The sequence below is a fragment of the Acipenser ruthenus genome, chromosome 2, assembly GCF_902713425.1.
Source record: "Acipenser ruthenus chromosome 2, fAciRut3.2 maternal haplotype, whole genome shotgun sequence".
In the NCBI taxonomy this organism is placed as follows: domain Eukaryota; kingdom Metazoa; phylum Chordata; class Actinopteri; order Acipenseriformes; family Acipenseridae; genus Acipenser; species Acipenser ruthenus.
In genome coordinates, this window is record NC_081190.1 from 59,349,963 (window position 1) to 59,369,727 (window position 19,765).

A 19,765-nucleotide genomic window follows, 5' to 3' on the forward strand; every position below is an offset into this window, starting at 1 on the left:
AATTACTGATTAAGGAAACTAAGAATTAAAGCATTAAACATACTACACAACAGTAACGTACCTTAAAACAAATACAGATGAACACTGGTTTAAAAAAAAAAAAAAAAAAAAAAAAAAAAAAGCTGACATTTCACCTTAGGCAATTACAACAGAAACTATGGTAACTATTTTGCTGAATGCTGATATGATTACGCGAAAAGCCAATAGACAATGTGGAATTCACTAACATCCAAACCTTTGGGAAAACTAACTTAGACAGTGAGATAAATAATAATTAAGTCTACATCAAACAATAAAACCACCAAATTAGATTAATAATATATATATATATATATATATATATATATATATATAATATATATATATATATATATATATATATATATATAGAAATGTGTTAAATACATGTAGCTTTTGTATGCACAATTAGAAAACCTAGTGCCACACATGCCAAGAAATGTTGTGAATGTAGTTGCCGCTAACACTATTAATTCCTGCAAGACTATTACCTGCAAGTCAACAAAAAAATTAGTTCTGTTAAAATAAAAATAGTTCTCCATCTATAATCAAAACACATTAAAAACATAGCCTAGTTATTTGATGTAAGCAGTATAAGCTACTGGTATCTTATCAAGCTTTTTTTATATATATATATATATATATATATATATATATACATATATATATATATATACACACACACACACACACACACACTACCGGTCAAAAGTTTTAGAACACCAATTTTTCCAGTTTTTATTGAAATTTAAGCAGTTCAAGTCCAGTGAATAACCTAAAATGGTACAAAGGTAAGCGGTAAACTGCCAGAGGTTAAAAAAAAGTTTAGGTTACCAAAAACTGAAAAATAATGTACATTTCAGAGTTATACAAAAAGGCCTTTCAGGGAACAAGTAATGGGTTAACAACTTACAGCTGTTCTGCAGCAATGGAAGTAAAATTAAGCCTTGAAAGTTGATGCTAACAATTCCTACAGGTGTCCCAACTTTTGTTGATTACTTACAAACCCTCTGTCTGTATAAAAGCAGTGTTGGAACAGACTGTGTTACTACACCCTCTTTAGCATTATTTGGACAGTATTGTACTGCAGGAAGTAGTATATTGCTCTCATAATGGAGAGAAAAAGGCAATTAACAAAGGAAGACAGACAGACCATTATAACCCTTAAAAGTGTAGGTCTTTCCTTTAGAGAAATTGCAAAGAAAGCCAAGGTGTCAGTGAGTACAGTTTCCTACACCATCAAAAGGCACTTGGAAATTGGAGGAAACTGACAGGAAGAGGTCTGGCAGACCCAAAGCCACAACAGAAATCAGAAGACAAGTTTCTGAGAGTCAACAGCTTGCGTGATAGGCGGCTCACAGGACAACAGCTTCAAGCACAGCTTAACACTGGTTGAAGTAAGCAAGTCTCAGTTTCAACTGTGAAGAGAAGACTTCGAGCTGCAGGTTTGACAGGTTGAGTGGCAGTAAGAAAGCCATTGCTAAGATGGCAAAATAAGAAAAAAAAAAAGAGGCTTGCCTGGGCCATGAAGCACCGCCAGTGGACTACTGAAGACTGGAAGAAGGTCTTATGGACCGATGAATCAAAATTTGAAATCTTCGGTTCATCACGCAGGGTTTTTGTACGCCGTCGAGTAGGCGAAAGGATGGTTCCTCGGTGTGTGACACCAACTGTCAAACATGGAGGAGGAAGCGTGAAAGTCTGGGGCTCTTTTGCTGGATCCAGAGTCGGCGACTTGCACAGAGTGAGTGGCACCCTGAACCAAAACTGCTACCACAGCATTTTGCAGCGCCATACAATACCCTCTTGGTATACGCCTAGTTGGTCAGGGGTTAATCCTACAGTAAGATAATGACCCAAAACATACCTCCAGGCTATGTCAGAACTACCTTAGAAGAAAAGAACAAGACGGTAGGCTTCAAAATCATGGAATGGCCAGCACAGTCTCCAGACTTAAACCCCGTCGAGCTGGTTTGGGATGAACTGGACAGAAAGGTGAAAGCAGAGCAACCTACAAGTGCAACACATTTGTGGGAACTTCTGCAACAGTGTTGGGAAGAACTTTCCAAACAATATTTGATTTCCATTGTAGAAAGAATGCCACAAGTGTGTTCGGCTGTTATATCTGCAAAAGGTGGCTACTTTGACGAGTCAAAAATTTAGATTAAATTTTGTTAAACAAAACTATTCCATGATTTCTTTATCTACAATTGTTTATTTGTTCTATGCTTTAATTTCCGAGTACATTGAGACATTAAACTGCGTAAATTTCAATAAAAACTGGAAAAATTTAGGTGTTCTAAAACTTTTGACCAGGAGTGTATATAATTACACACAAATTGCCAGATAGCAGAACTGTGTGTTAGTTATACAAAGTTACATAAACAGACCCAGCTATCAACTGTCAGAACTGGTTTTATAAATAATTCTAGTCACCATTAAAATAACTGTTTCTGTGGCCTCAAAAGTCATAACTTGACTACAAAAACTGACCAAGTAAAAGGTTTATTAAGCTCTTACATAAAATTACCAGCATTATTTTCTGGGGTACTATTTTTACCTTCCCACTAAAATAAGTTTAAAAAAAAAAAAAAAAAAAAAAAAAAAAAAAAAAAGTGCATACTGCAAACTGTATGTAATGTTTTTTTGGTGGTGCTAAAAAGTACAAGACACATTTTGAAAAATGCCAAAAACTCAAAAACACTAGTAATCATGCTTCCATATTTTATTTACAAAAATACATTTCATTAGAAAGTTCAACACAATAGCAATAAATACATAAATAAAATTAAAAAAAATAATCCAGGTTGCAGGACTTCATCCAGTGCATCAGACCAAACTCCTTCCAGACCAAAAAAATGCCAACAAAAAACAGACATTACAAGCCAGGATAATTTAGCTTAAAGGAAATCAACCAACTACCTAGAGACAATTGATTTATACTAATCATATTTAAAAAGCAGCAGCTCCAGGCTAGAACTACAAAACATGCATAAACACGAAGATCCTCCAAGCAGATGGCAAGCCTGAGGTTGAATTTGGGGGTTGGGTCTTGAAACGGCTATTAACAAATATTCAGAAGGACAATGCCCCAATTCACAGCATGCATTCATCAATAATGTATTTATATTTATGAAGACAAACAAAAGATGGCTTGTCTCATGTGCAAGGCATTGTTTCAGTGTACCCCGCTTCTTAATATTTTATTAACCCATTATTTGTTAATTTTATTTTCCATTATATTTTAGCAAAGGAACCAATAACTAATAAAAAATAAACCAGTATTATTTTTCACTTTCCATAAAGTATTGGTACTGTAAATCTTAATTTTATTATAAAAAAAACTCAAATAGCTATCGTACTAATCAATGCATGTACAGTTCTGAGGATTGTAATGAATGCCTGGTTTCACTGATGGTAATTTGAACTCGTTCAAAAGTAAATGTTGATAGGCATGAATGTAGTGTCACTTTCTCTCCAACGTATTGTTTAGTCTCTTATTTGACGTTTGAAAACTGAAATCATATAACCATCTGCATCCAAACACCCCAGTTTTCTTTACTTTGCAGTTTTATTTATTTAAATTACAGATAAGCAAATACAGTACAATACACCTTCGACAAACAAGAAAATTGTTTAATGTGTCAAAAAGGCAGGTAATTAATTGCCAAGCAATGTTATGGTCCACTCCTCCATTCCCCACCCCCTGTGATATTTTCCAAACTGTTTTAAGTTGCCTTAATATCATTTCTAAATTGAACAGGGAAAATTTAATTCAAATGAATGGGACCAAGCCATCACTTTAAAACAGTATTTCTGTAAATCAAAACTGAGTTCTGTGAATTCAAAAAAAGACAAACCTTTGTGTCCAGTCCTCCCCATATCCTGTAACCTAATTTGCTGCAGCTTTGAAAGGCTATAAAATTTATATTTAATGTACTTAATGGGAATTAGTATAAAAAGGTTAAGACCCCCCCCCCCCCCACAGAAGAAACGTAAAGCTCATTCTCTGAAGCAGCCCAACAACATAATTTATAACAAATTCTTTATAAACAGTGATTAGCAAAACACCAAAGTACACTATAACCATTTCCCATACTGGTTTAAAATCAAGGACAATTCCACTGTTAGACTATTTCAAGTCTTAAAAAAAAAAAGAAGAATTAGAACAGGGCTTTGGATTTTGTCTGGCAACAGCAGATACTGTTGCACAGAACAAGGCACTTGCAGACACTGTCCAACAAGGCCCGAGTAATTACTGTACCAAAGAAATAATAAAAAAAGTGCAATCTGGAATAAGAAAATATTATAATTCAGCATTATTTCAAATATATATATATTATAAATATATATATATATATATATATATATGTAAACAATTGCACCTCACACGGGTTCGTGCCCCTTTAAATTACGACCCAGCACAGAGAAATTGAGTTTTCAGCGTGGTTGCGCTACTTTTAATTCAACACAAAAACAAATACCAAACAAAAACCTAACTCCGTTTGGAGCGCTTACTAAACAGGTACTTTCCCTGACTAACTTGCAGGACGGCTAAGCCGTTTACCTGGCACAATCAAACTCACAGGTTTACACAGCACTTACTCTTTCTCTGACTGCTCGGAGACAGAGCCCCTCTTCTGCCTCCTACTCAGCAGCCTTGAGCAGACTGACTGCTCCTCTTAAATACCCTGCACCTGGTCCCAATTTAACAATAGCTACCAGGTGCAGGGAAGAATTAATAATAAAACAATTAAATACAAAAAGGTGCCATTTTTTCCTTCAGGGAGGTTTTAACCCCCTCCCTGTTGTCTCACACAACACACTGCCTTACAATATATATATTTTTTTATATATATATATATATATATATATATATATATATATATATATATATATATATATATATAGACACACACACACACAGTACTGTGCAAAAGTTTTAGGCAGGTGTGAAAAAGTGCTGTAAAGTAAGAATGCTTTCAAAAATAGACATGTTAATAGTTTATATTTATCAATTAACAAAATGCAAAGTGAGTGAACAAAAGAAAAATCTACATCAAATCAATATTTGGTGTGACCACCATTTGCCTTCAAAACACCATCAATTCTTCTAGGTACACTTGCACACAGTTTTTGAAGGAACTCGGCAGGTAGGTTGTCCCAAACATCTTGGAGAACTAACCACAGTTCTTCTGTGGATTTAGGCAGCCTCAGTTGCTTCTCTCTCTTCATGTAATCCCAGACAGACTCGATGATGTTGAGATCAGGGCTCTGCGGGGACTATACCATCACTTCCAGGACTCCTTGTTCTTCTTTACGCTGAAGATAGTTCTTAATGACTTTCGCTGTATGTTTGGGGTCGTTGTCATGCTGCAGAATAAATTTGGGGCCAATCAGATGCCTCCCTGATGGTATTGCATGATGAATAAGTATCTGCCTGTACTTCTCAGCATTGAGGAGACCATTAATTCTGACCAAATCCCCAACTCCATTTACAGAAATGCAGCCCCAAACTTGCAAGGAACCTCCACCATGCTTCACTGTTGCCTGCAGACACTCATTCGTGTACCGCTCTCCAGCGAACAAACTGCCTCCTGCTACAGCCAAATATTTCAAATTTTGACTCATCAGTCCAGAGCACCTGCTGCCATTTTTCTGCACCCCAGTTCCTGTGTTTTCGTGCATAGTTGAGTCGCTTGGCCTTGTTTCCACGTCGGAGGTATGGCTTTTTGGCCGCAAGTCTTCCATGAAGGCCACTTCTGACCAGACTTCTCCGGACAGTAAATGGGTGTACCAGGGTCCCACTGTTTTCTGCCAATTCTGAGCTGATGGCACTGCTGGACATCTTCCGATTGCGAAGGGAAGTAAGCATGATGTGTCTTTCATCTGCTGCAGTAAGTTTCCTTGGCCGACCACTGCGTCTACGGTCCTCAACGTTGCCCGTTTCTTTGTGCTTCTTCAAAAGAGCTTGGACAGCACATCTGGAAACCCCTGTCTGCCTTGAAATTTCTGCCTGGGAGAGACCTTGCTGATGCAGTACAACTACCTTGTGTCTTGTTGCTGTGCTCAGTCTTGCCATGGTGTATGACTTGACAGTAAACTGTCTTCAGCAACCTCACCTTGTTAGCCGAGTTTGGCTGTTCCTCACCCAGTTTTATTCCTCCTACACAGCTGTTTCTGTTTCAGTTAATGATTGTGTTTCAACCTACATATTGAATTAATGATTAGCACCTGTTTGGTATAATTGTTTAATCATATTTTACAGCATTTTTTTACAACTGCCTAAAACTTTTGCACAGTACTGTGTATAATATATTATATATATACACACATTATAAAAACACATTTGTAAGCCAAAGGTTTACATACCCCAATGGAAATTCATAATTTCTAGAAAATTCTCAAACAAATTATAGGAAAAATCTTTTGTAGCAAACGTTTTGCTTTTGTGGATGGGGGGGGGGGGGGGGGGGGTTACAACTCCATGTCTACAGTTTCTTATTTCAGCAATTTTCTTTTTGGAAAACTCCAAATGCTAAAATTAAAAAGTATTCAAAATGATTCATACCCTGACAAGGAAAATTAAATAGCTAGTTGAGGCACCTTTAACAATAATAACCTCTTAAACAATTAGGATGTTTGTCAATGAGCCTTTGGCATGATTCTTGACCATTCTTAAACGCAAAATTGTTCCAGTTCATTTAAATTCCGAGGACTGATCTTCTGCACAGCCTTCAACTCATACCAAAGATTCGCAGTTGGATTTAGATTGGGACTTTGACTAGGCTATTCCAGAACCTTGATTTTATTCCTCTTTAACCATTTTGAAGTAGATTTTAATGCATGCTTTGGATCATTGTTGTGTTGGACCATCCAGTTGCGCTTTAAAACCAAGTTTTGTAGCTGAGGATTTTAGATGATTGACCAATATCTTTTGATATGCTACCTCCATGCTTGACAGTAGGTATGGTGTTCTTTTCTTTGCCCGGCGCACCAGACTTTCTCCAAACGTCAGCGTGAGCAAATAGCTCGATTTTTGTTTCATCACTCCACAAAACCTTTGACCAGAACTCAACCATCATTCAAAGGCCATTTTGCAAACTAAGTGATTGTCCTTGTGGCATTTTCTTAAGAATGGCTTTTTCCTTGGCCTGCGACCACTGATACCTTCACCATGCAATACTCTACCTATGGCTGAAATGGAAACCCCAGTCCCACTTGCAGCCAATTCACTTTGAATATCTTTTGCAGTCAATCTCAGATTTTTATTAACCTTCTTCACAATTTTTCTACTTGTTCTTGGTCAAACAGCCTTCTTTCTTCCAGACCGTGGGAGCATTGCGACAGTACCAGGAGTCTTGTACTTCTTGATAATAGAAACCAGAGTTAAAATTGGGATACTCAAATGCTTGGAAATCTTCTTGTATCCTTCAACTTTATGACGATAAATAATTCTGCCCAAGGTCTTCAGATAACTTTTTCCCCATATTGACTTACTGGTAATAACAGCAATCATCCTATGCCTAATCCTTCTATACTCTAAGAATGTTCACATCCAATCCAGCACGTTCTAGACTTTTCTAGAATTAGGTTCTGCATTATCCTATTGAAATTTCTAGCACCTTGTAGACAATACTATCATAGCATGAATGGTATGAATACTTTTGAAATATATATTTTCACACACACGGGCATAACTTCCCACATTTTTTACGGCAGCATATTTGTCCTCCTCCACAAGACAAAGGAAAATATCTAAACCTCCAAGGTACACACATCTTAAATAAACGTCCTTGAGCAGGTGTAACCTGAAAATCACATTTACAATGTGCCAAAACACATAATGAAAGCTTCAATAAGGAGTTGCAGATGACAACACCTTAAAACTAAACTTATGACTTCCATAACAGAAATATTTTTTATATTGGTGTTGCAAATGAGGATTTAGAGAATTAGCCAATATCTAGAGCCAAACATTAACTAAATTTTCCTCTGCCTATTAATCTTTCATTCCTAAAGAAACTGCCATTCAAATTATTTTGTTATAGCAACACCATAACAAAATGGTAGGTGAGTTTTATAGCTGGAGCTACACCAGTACTAAAATAATATCAGTAGTATTCTGCAAAGAAAGCATAGCTAAAAATTACCCTCACTCCTCGTTACCTGCATTCACAAACAAATACAATAAACCATGCTATTTCTGATGTGCGGGTTATTAGCTTAAAAGGCCCCATTAATGAATCATCTGAAACTGCTCAGCAAACTCAGTTCAGTCTGCACCATATCCTCCTGAGCAAGCTACATTTTTGTTCATGTCCAATCCAGATTAATCTAAATTTTCCCAATATCACATTATAAAAGACAACAATAAATCCATGAAAGGCTTGTGAACAATAGTTTGGATAAAGTCAAACGGATATCATTTGGTCAAGTATCAATTAACTCCAATACGTAGGTAAAGAAACAGACGAAAACCCATACAGTAAGTATTTACTCCAGTGTTAATTTTTCTAGAAGGAACAAACCAGTAAACCAAGCTATGTAAAAACTACTGTAACGTTTCGTATTTCTCTCATCTACAAAAAAAAGTCCAAACTTTGCACACAATTCAAAATATAATTCAAGAATTACAATTGATATTTTAATCTAGCACCTCTCACCTTTTTTGTTGTTGTTTACAAGAAAATAACCCTTTACTCCTGCCATTACAATTTAATGGATTGTTTTGACTATTCTAATAATTTCCTAAATGACATAATACCTTTGCAGAACCTAGGTAATTGTGTGACCTGTGGCTGTTACTATTAAAAAATAAATACACAACCCACAAACAATCCCCCAAGTATGCAGATATGACTATTTCAAAACTCAAGTATTATTGTGATTTAAAAAGCCCCCCACCCTACCCCTATCAAAATGAATTGGTGATTAAGTGAATTAAGCAGTGATTCTAAATATTCCAAGCTGTGCAGATTGCAACACTAGCCAAATAGATTGTCCCCTCTATTATTGCCATTCCTAACATGCTACTTAAAGAACACACATCTATAAAAGATGACACACACACATACAGAGGGACAGAAGAAAAGTATTTAGTCTGCTTTAATATTTAGCAACAATGCAGCATAATATTTGACTTACCTCTGCCAAAATATGCTGCACCACCACAGTGATGGCCTCAAACCTATGGTTGCTGGTGGCTAGTAACGTCTTGAGATGCTGAATGCATTCGTTTTTCTTCTCGCACTGTGTTTTGTAATGCGCTAGTCCATGGGTCTTGTTCTCTGTTGGCAGCAGATCAGGCTGGGTCTGTGCTTGTGGAGGCCGGCTCCTGGGGCTTGTCTTCAGCTTGTTCTTGTCCACTGCAAGAGAACATCCATTTACTGTTACCACGTTCAGCATCTTTCAACACACTGCGAAACACAAGACTCTGGGTTTTCGATCTGAAACTTATTACTCCAGCGCCCTGACCACAACACCCAATAGGACATGCAAAGAGTTCCCGTATCAGCTCAATTCAGTAACTTCATTAAGATACACAGCAAAGTTGAAACCCAGCTATGCTTAAAGCTTAAAGAGGATTTATTGAGCACTTAGGACCAACATTAAAGTTTTATTTCCTAGCCAGTGAAAGACATTATATCCATTTCCTCACTGAATACTCTATGGGTGCTGCTGTCAGTGTGCCTCATTTGAGCAGTCTTGTCACAGTGGTTTTGATTTACATCAGCACAATAATGGAAAGAGTACTACTAAATGAGCAGATACATTAATCAAAATTACAGGTCCTATGGAAAACAAAAACCAGTCTTAAATACAATTTAAAAAATGAATATAAGACACTAAAAGGAGCCTGTGAAACTTAAAGTAATATTTAGCATAACAAAGTTATAATGTAATATTTAAAATCAAGCATACACCCTATTTTATAGTGACAAAGAATACTTCTCCTATAGGAGGCTGTGTGGTCCAGTGGTTAAAGATAAGGGCTTGTAACCAGGAGGTCCCCGGTTCAAATCCCACCTCAGCCACTGACTCATTGTGTGACCCTGAGCAAGTCACTTCACCTCCTTGTGCTCCGTCTTTCGGGTGAGACGTAATTGTAAGTGACACTGCAGCCGATGCATAGTTCACACACCCTAGTCTCTGTAAGTCGCCTTGGATAAAGGCGTCTGCTAAATAAACAAATAATAATAATATACCTCCACACAAACAAAAAAACCTGCTCCCAAACCACTTAAAAATGTCAGAAGTAGAATTCCACAGCCGACAGCAGGTGGTGCCTTTTGCACTGTCTTGAACCTGGGGAACATTGCATTTTGATATAAAGGCATGCAGTGAGCAATATAGTAAACTCCCTTCACACCGTCAAGCGCTACATGTATGAACTGTTATACAAGTTTAATCCACATAAAAATGTCACACATTTGAGTCTAGTATCAAAGTGCCTTTCTACAGTCTGGATTGTATTGCTAGTTTTTAAAGAAAAGCAAAACTTGGTTTGCACTACAAATTTGTTACTGTCATAGAATTAGAATAGAACTAAATGATCGTAACAATGGACTTGGAGCCCCACTAAAACCTGAAGGAGCTTACTGCAGAGCTGCACAATGCAGTTAAGAAAATGTGCGAGATGTGAACTAATGTGAACCCCCACCCAATGTTGTATTCATAGCATTAAAAACTAGTCGCCAAAATAAATGTATATTAAACTGGACTGTTTAAATTATTGATTTACCTTTACAACACAAAATGACCTAGATGTTTAGTTTGTCTAAAAATGTTCAAGTTAAAACTGCCCTTCTCTTATGCAACAAGGCTGCAGTTATATTTGTATGGTTTCAACAGCAGTTGAATAGGAGGAGTCAGCAAAATAGACAAGGCACACATGGCTAAATAAGCCAAGTTACAAGGTGTACCTTTGCCGCTGTTATACATTCCAGCCCTTGTAGACACTGCCAGAAGTCAGGCTGTTGTACAAGCATGATGAGTTTACAGTACCTCAAAAAGGCATTCAGTAGGGCAAATCAGTACTTTAATTACAATACACATGACATACTTCAAACCAAAAATTCTGAAATGTACAAAAATAGCATGCTTTTTATTTGTAATCCCATAAAAAAAATGTTAATACTTAATCCTATCTGTGTTGACTATAAAATGTGTTACACTTTCCCCTTTTAAGTAAAAACAGAAACAATTATTATTGTACAGTAGTTAAGGATGTAAAGAATGGACAGACTTTAGAATTGCCGGAACAAATCATTTGTTGGTGGAGGCCACCCACTAGTTAAACAGCAACACATTACTTGCCAAACATATTTGAACTAGTACGTGCGTCAATAATATATAAAATGGCAATGTATCACAGTACACTGTAGACACCCGTTTACTTATGGTGACAGTTCACTTTGAACCATTCAACACAATCAGGTACAAGGGTTATTGGAATATTAGAACCTAAAATATTATTTGGGATTTCCTGAAGAGAAGGTGCCACTCAAACAGAGTTAATAGTAATTCATATTTCACTTTTTACTCTTCCAAAAATTAGACAACATTCTACCTATCCAAAATGATTACCTCACACTGCAATATCTGCCATGTTTCATAAAAACAAACATTATTCCTGTAGTTCTGTAAATATCTTTAAAAAGGAAGAGTCCACTAGGAGAACAATAAATCATTGACAGGTCAGTGCAACTGATGGAATGCAGCCCAGTAACCGTTGGCCTTTTGTCACCTAAAAAAATGGTGCTGTTAAAAAGCAGCAAGGATTTCTCTGCCAAAAAGTACATTCGCTTTTCTAATGCTATTAAATCAAGCTGGTGGCGTCCCCTGTATGGTCTTGGGATGATACTCTAGATCAGGGGTTTAACCTTATTTTGAAAACCGAACCCCTTCCGTCTGTTGTTTTCAACACAAGTACTCTTGTGGTTTCTTCCTTAGTTTCTCTTTTGCAAGTAAGAAATGTTTCCATTTCAACCAGCCGCTATTGCTGTTACTAAAAATGCAGCTGCACCCAATAAATAAAACAAAAAAAAACGTAAAAGTATTGTGACTAATTTATGTTTACTGGAGCATTCATACTTAAAATGCTGAAATATTGTGCTTCACTGATTAGTATTCAATTATACGACAAGTTGAAAACAGCAAAAATGAGCAACAAAGACTGCTCTCCAATCGGCCGAATCGCCAGACAACTGCTCCACCCACCCATATCGGAGTGGGAAACCGCTCAATCGAAATCACGTGTGCGTACAGGTAGAAAAGTGTGGATGTGATAGAATCTGTGTCCCCACCCCCACTGTTCACTGAGCTGCTAAACACATTAAATATTCATGCACAATGGTTTACAGATAATACAGAATACTGTTAAAATCAATTCAAGATCATCATTTTCTTTTACTTCAATTTTTATTTGTGCATTTGAGTCATCCTGTGTACCCCCTATGGCCCTTAGAAGAACCCCCAGGGGTACGCGTACCCCAGGTTGAAAACCCCAGCTCTAGATGAATGCAACTTCTATAATGGATATTGCAAGATTTTAAATCACAGTACATTTACAAGCAGATTTGGTCTAAGATTTGTTTCTTGCTGCCCTTTGGCCAAAGCAGACTATTTAGATTCGGGTTAACATTTAACTGATGCGAGCCTGAGCTAAATATTATTGTGACCTTCAAGGATTTTACTGTGTTCTCTATAAATATCAGCTTTCCATAACCTATGCTGTACCCAAGTAAAATGATTTGGGCGATTTCATTTCATAAAGAAACACTTTTCAAAAGGGAAAAAGCAGACCCTAAGGCAATGTTCCACATCACTCAAAAAAAGATAGAGAAACAGACAGATACCTTGGCTTGCATTCCTCACACTTGAGTTATTGAGTAATATTTCAACCCTTCAAAATATTCCACTTATCAATCCCCTTGCACAGCTTAACATTTTAATGTAATTATATACTACTGACCGTTGACTGCAAAGATCCTTAGGCAACACTCAAAAACAATACAAATTTGATGAAATGTGTTTAAAATAAATAAAATAAAAAATAATATATCCATACAATGGTTCTCATCTGTTACCAAAGCTGTGTCAGATAGTAAAGTGTGAAATACTAAAATGCCATGGAAAGAATAGCAGAGTGTGTTGATTTCTGTCCAGAGCTTTATTACACAGATATTCAAAATAGTTAAATAGAGGTACACTGGTTTCTGGTGTATTGGTCTTCAATATTTCCAGAACTTTAAGTGACGCTGCTGTAAAAGCTTGTCGTTTATGTTATAATTGTTGTATTAATTTTTGGTGTGTGTGAGGCGGGGGGGGGGGCAAGAATAAAATTAAAGCAGTGGGAGATTTGTAGCAAATACATGCATACATTCTTAACCTAATAATCCCCCCCCATCTCAAATGAGGCAATTATGGCAAAAGCAATGAACATGTATCTGTAATTGTGTGCCATGTTTGCTTGTGCACCCTCTGGTGGTGTGATTACAACAGACAGGATCTCAAAATGTATTCAATATAGTGATTTGTTTTAGAGATCAATGCAAATACATAATCACAGAATTAAAATACCACATATTTGTAGCAATCATACCAAACAGTATACAAATTGCTTAATGCACTGTACTCATTTCTGAAGCCCTAAATAACCACCAATATCTGGCCTTGTTCTTAGGCCGTTACACAAACAATTAATTGTGCCATGTTAGACTACAATCATTTTCTAATCTATCCGAGAAAATGTGACCTTGTGTGATCAATCAAGAACGCTAGTTTGTTGGCTAGCTTGACCTCATTATTTCTTCGTTCAGGACCTTTAGACCTGGAGGATGTTTATAGACCAATCACTTTCATCACTAAAAAAGCAACCAAGATAGTTCTACATACATAGTTTTACTTTCAACATTTTTGGCATAAACAAAACATGTATATATTGAACACCACCCTGCATGCACATAAATTATATATATATATATATATATTTTACACACCCACACACAGTGCCTTGCAAAAGTATTCAGACCCCTGACCAATTCTCTTATATTACTGAATTACAAATGGTACATTGAAATTTCATTCTGTTGGATATTTTATTTTAAAACAGAAACTCAAAATCAATTATTGTAAGGTGACATTGGTTTTATGTTGGGAAATATTTAAGAAATAAAAAACTGAAATATCTTGCTTGCATAAGTATTCAACCCCGACACATTAATATTTGGTAGAGCCACCTTTCGCTGCAATAACAGCTTTAAGTCTTTTGGGGTAAGTATGTACCAGCTTTGCACACAGTGTTGGAGTGATTTTGGCCCATTCTTCTTGGCAGATTTGCTCCAGGTTGTTCAGCTTGGTTGGACGACGCTTGTGGACCGCAATTTTCAAATAGTGCCACAGATTCTCAATGGGATTGAGATCAGGACTTTGACTGGGCCACTGTAGGACATTCACCTTTTTGTTCTTGAGTCACTCCAATGTTGCTTTGGCCTTGTGCTTGGGATCATTGTCCTGCTGAAAGGTGAATTTCCTCCCAAGCTTCAGTTTTTTAGTGGACTGAAGCAGGTTCTCTTGCAGTATTTCCCTGTATTTTGCTCCATCCATTCTTCCTTCAAATTTTAACAAGATGCCCAGTCCCTGCTGATGAGAAGCATCCCCACAGCATGATGCTGCCACCACCATACTTCACTGTAGGGATGGTGTGTCTTGAAGCATGGGCAGTGTTAGGTTTGCGCCACACATAGCGCTTTGAGTTTTGGCCAAAAAGCTCCATCTTGGTCTCGTCTGACCACAGAACCTTTTCCCACATCGCAGCTGGGTCACTCTCATGCTTTCTGGCAAACTCCAGACGTGCTTTCAGATGGTACTTTTTGAGGAACAGCTTCTTTCTTGCCACCCTCCCCATACAGGCCAGTGTTATGCAGAACTCTTGATATGGTTGACTGGTGCACCATTACTCCACTCCCAGCAACTGAACTCTGTAGCTCCTTCAAAGTGATTGTTGGCCTCTCTGTGGCTTCTCTCACAAGTCTCCTTGTTTGAGCGCTGAGTTTTGAGGGACGGCCTTTTCTTGGCAGTGCCTGGGTGGTGTGATGCAGCTTCCACTTCCCGATTATTGATCCAACTGTGCTCACTGGGATATCCAAACGCTTGGATATTATTTTGTACCCTTTCCCTAATCTATGCATTTGTATTACTTTATCTCTAACTTCTGTAGAATGCTCTTGGGTCTTCATTTTCCTTCAGATTCACAGCCTGACCAATGATCCTTCAACAGTGGGGTTTTTATCCAGAAAATGTGACAAACATTCAGTGGAACAGAATTAAGCCACACACATGCAGGAATACATGCAATTATACCAAGCCGTCACAATGATAGTGTACATTTTCATTGCAAGTAGCGTGGGTACTTTTGGACAGACCCTAAAAGATGACATACCCCAACATATATGCCCCAAAACTAACCAAATAGGATTTTTACAAATTTAATTGTTGCCAGTTATTTTTATTATTCTCTCCTCAATTTGGAATGGCCAATTTTTAGGCTCAGCTCACTGCTACCACCCCTGCGCTGACTCGGGAGCAGCGAAGACGAACACACGCTGTCCTCCGAAGTGTGTGCCGTCAGCTGACCGCTTTTTTCACGCTGCGAACTCACCATGCAGCCACCCGAGAGCTAGAGTCGGAGGACAACGCAGCTCTCGGGCAGCTTACAGGCAAACCCGCAGGCGCCCGGCCAGACTACAGGGGTCACTGGTGCGCAGTGAGCCGAGGACACCATATCTGACCTAACCCTTCCCCTAGAAGCTCTCGTCCTCAGGTCGGCAAAGGAATAACGTGGACTCAAACTGGTGACGTCCAGGCTATAGGGTGCATCCTGCACTCCACGTGGAGCTCATTTACTGGATGCGCCACTCGGGAGCCCCCATGAAATTATTGTTTTTGGTTATTTTCCAAAATGCTTTGATGTTTTTCTTTCTTTCTGTCACAATATGTATAGTAACTCGACAGTACTTGCACACTTAAGTTGTAACTTCTTTCCTTGGCGGTCTTCTACAAACCAGGGTTGGGGTCAATTCCGAATGTGTTGGTAATTGGAATTTGAATTGAAAAAATCTTCAGGATACAGAATTGGAATGAAAGGAAATATAATTTAATTCCATGAAATTCCACTCATTTTAAAATATATACTTCCAAATACTGCATCTTAAGCATGGTTCAAAGCTTTCAAAACTTAGTTTTTTGCATTTTTGTAATGAGATGTTTAAGAGCTACAGTAGTCCTTAATTTGTTTTTCTTTATTCATCCGTTATTAAATCCTTTAGTTTTTCACTCCTATGTTGTTACATGCCACTCATTTTTAAAAGTTTCTGGTGTTTATTGGCTTTACACAGATTTAAATTTATTTTGTATCGGGAGTGTTTTATCATTTAAAACCAGAAGTCCCAAGTATAACGCACCACGCTAAAATAAAATTCTCAACACAGCCGATAAACGTAGTACCGTGGACACAAGGACACCATACAGATGCTATAGACCGCCACCATAAACAAAAAACACAAGATGTTCCAATAAGCTTGTTTTAGAAAGGGGGGGGGGGGGGGGGGGGGGGGGGGTTGGGGTAATGAAGCAATAAACGGTGCATCAGATCTGAAGTGAAGTGGACACAAAAAGGTCATACCCTTAGTTCCACTCCTGAAGAGTGTGTGCTACCAAGACAACAATGTCCAATCCAATAAACTAGAGGGGGTCAAGACTGGCTTGTGACTTCATACTTCACCTGCTTTGGTTGGTTTAAAATTGGCCGATTTCCATAAAATGAAAGCGAGAGAATAAGAATGGTCCATAAGAGACAAATGCACAACATTCAAAATTTTGTAGACTCCATGTCCAAGCTAGTATACCTGCAGGTGGTCCAGCTTTCTACAACCAATGTCCATTATTTTAAACTACACCTGCATGAAATCTGAGGCAGTACAAATGACCTCATTGATGAATATAAATAAGAAAAAGGTTACACACCTGGCGAGACAGCATCAGGAGTCCATTAAGGAAAACCTGAAGGGCATTTTTCATTTCCTTGAGTTAATGTACGAATTGCTATTTTTTTGACAATATATTACTGACTTGGGACAGAAGTACAATAAATGGGAGTCTCCGAATTAGTCTGATTTTAAGGTTTTCGAACTGTCTCCATGAATACCACATTAAGTATGTTGGCACAAAGTCATTAATAAAACATGTGATCTCTAGACTCTTCACATACAATTAAGTTGTCTTTTAGACATTAAGGTAGAAGAATTATCAAAAATGTCCCTTTAGGCTAGCGAGAGTCAGGCTGCACAGCTCAATGCCACTTAGAACCGTACACTTAGAACTGCACAGCCATGGACTGAACTCCTCTTACAGCTGTCCGATTTGAAAGTTTTAAGTCACCATGACCCAGATTAGTTTTAAAACCTGCAGCCAATAATGCCACGCTCCATGCACCGTCTACTCAAATACCGGATTCTGCCGATTCAACACCCCGGTTTGAACGACCCCCCCCCCCCCCCCCCCCGCCGCCGAGCCAACCCCCACCCCCCCCCGCCGAGCCAACCCCCGGCGCCGCCCCCCCCGCCGAGCCAACCCCCGCCCCCCCCCCCCGCCGAGCCAACCCCCGCCCCCCCTCACCCCCCGCCGAGCCAACCCCCACCCCCCCTCACCCCCCGCCGAGCCAACCCCCACCCCCCCCCTCACCACCCCCCGCCCCCCCACCCCCGCCGAGCCAACCCCCGCCGAGCCAACCCCCGCACCCCCCCCGCCGAGCCAACCCCCGCCCCCCTCACCCCCCCCGTGCTTTTGCACTACACACTGTAGCTTTAAAGTTTAATGTTTGTTTTGTGAACATTATTTAAAAAAAAATGACAAAAAACAGGAGGACATACTACAGCAGCTTTGACTTGTATTTTACCAGTCAATAAATATGTTAACTGCACTTCCTCATTCTTTAGTGTGATGTGTGCTGTGCTCTACCTTTGAATTTTAAGCATGCCTAATTGTAAACGCAATATACCTAATGTTAATAATGCCTGTAATTGAGTCAATGCCAACCCCCAACGTTTGCCTTAACGACCACTTCCTGGGCTTGACACGGCAGAATCCGGTATATATTTACATATTCAGGTTTTAAAATCAAAACCTCTAGTAAAACTACTCCTAGCTTTGTTTCAGATAGCTTTGTTTCACTATTTACTTAATATTAATTATACAGTATCCTCCCACAGAAGTTAGCATACTGGGTTATTTAAGGGACATACAGTATGTATGAATATCCACAATTGTCATATTTATAAAAAAAAAAAAAAAAAGTTTTTATTCAGCTTATCTAAATAGCACCTATCAAAAGAACACACAAAAAAACACAAGAACAGCTTTAAGGTTCATTGTAGAACAGAACTGCACTGTTGGGGGGGGGGGGGGAACAACAACACACCACACACACACACACACACACAACCACCACACAATTCAAAGCACAATCAGCTTTAAAGATTTTAACTAGGGAAGTAGGTGCCGAAACCTACTGCAAAAATATAATAGATCACACAAAATCCACATCTGATATTTTAGGTAGAGCCATATTCAAAAGAATAATTTCATTCTGTGAAAAAAAGAAATAGTAACATCGAGTACCAGCACCTAAAGATCTTATTTACCACTACACAATTATAGATGTGCAGTACAAACCTGTCTGGAAGACGACCGTGCTTTTCTTGCATCCTGACAGGAGCTGGAGGTTACGTAGTAACCCTTTCGCGGTTAGTTTCACATGGATGTTGGAGAGGGAAAATTTTGGAGACCATAACATTGCTCCAATCAAAAGGAGATGATCCAAAAAAGGAAAAATCTCTCAAACTACCACATGCTGTGCAGGTTTATATTTAACACATGGTCTAGCAATATCTAGACAGTGTTTTGGAATCCAAGAGGAAACGGGAGGATGATGGCACAAAATAGCTCCGTTAAAGAAATAGCAACGATGACTCTTCACTCCATTACAACTGTCCTTTCTGTCCTGAATTAATTCTGCAGATGCTCACTTCCAATGAAAAAGCCTTTGGCAGTGCTGCTCCCGATAGATCTGACAAAAGCAAAATGCATTAATTCCTCCTTTTACTGATTCACAAACCAACAAAGCTGGTCTCAAGTGCATTACTGTGCTCTTACTTAATACATTATGCGACACTTGGTGATGCTGGTTGTATAAAAGGGGGAGTGGAGTGGGTGGTCTTTGTAGCTCAAGTGAATTTTTAATGTTATTTGGTAATAAAAAGAAAAATAAAAAGAAAGAGAATAAGGAGTCATTGGATGTGGTGGTAACCTGGTTATTGCTGTATAGCAGAAAACTGCACCCAAAATAGTAGCGGTCCAAGACAACAACTCTGATTTATGATTAATCCCAAAGGAGGATCAGTCCTTGACAGCATCACTGGCTTTGTCTGGAGCCAGATGGTGCCAAAGGCTTTTAAATATTTATAGAATTTAAGTATTGGTGTTGATTACTGTTTTACAAAATAGCAACCCCCCTCCCCGCCCCAGCTGAATTTGTTTAAGTAGGGAAAAATATTTGAAATTAGATATAAAAAAACACACCCCACATAAGAGTAAATGTATTTAGGATGGAATCTAGAGATGTTAACTCCAAAGTAATGCTCCTCTAAAAAACAAATACTACTTTTCAAAATATGTTTAAGCTTTA

General features: G+C 38.3%; 1 protein-coding gene across 5 annotated transcripts in view; it reads right to left on the minus strand.

The window, feature by feature from the left end:
- The window catches only part of LOC117409581 (microtubule-associated tumor suppressor 1 homolog A-like), an 84,555-nt gene that overhangs the window by 22,134 nt on the left and 42,656 nt on the right, over positions 1 to 19,765 (minus strand). For 3 of the 5 annotated variants that reach the window (XM_058997784.1, XM_034015847.3, XM_034015846.3), the window contains one exon: positions 9,166 to 9,386. In XM_058997784.1, coding sequence (XP_058853767.1) covers positions 9,166 to 9,386 — 221 coding nt within the window. Of the gene's footprint in view, positions 1 to 9,165; positions 9,387 to 18,753; positions 19,308 to 19,765 lie in introns of those variants that run through there. The other 2 variants (XM_034015851.3, XM_034015850.3) reach the window with 2 other exon arrangements.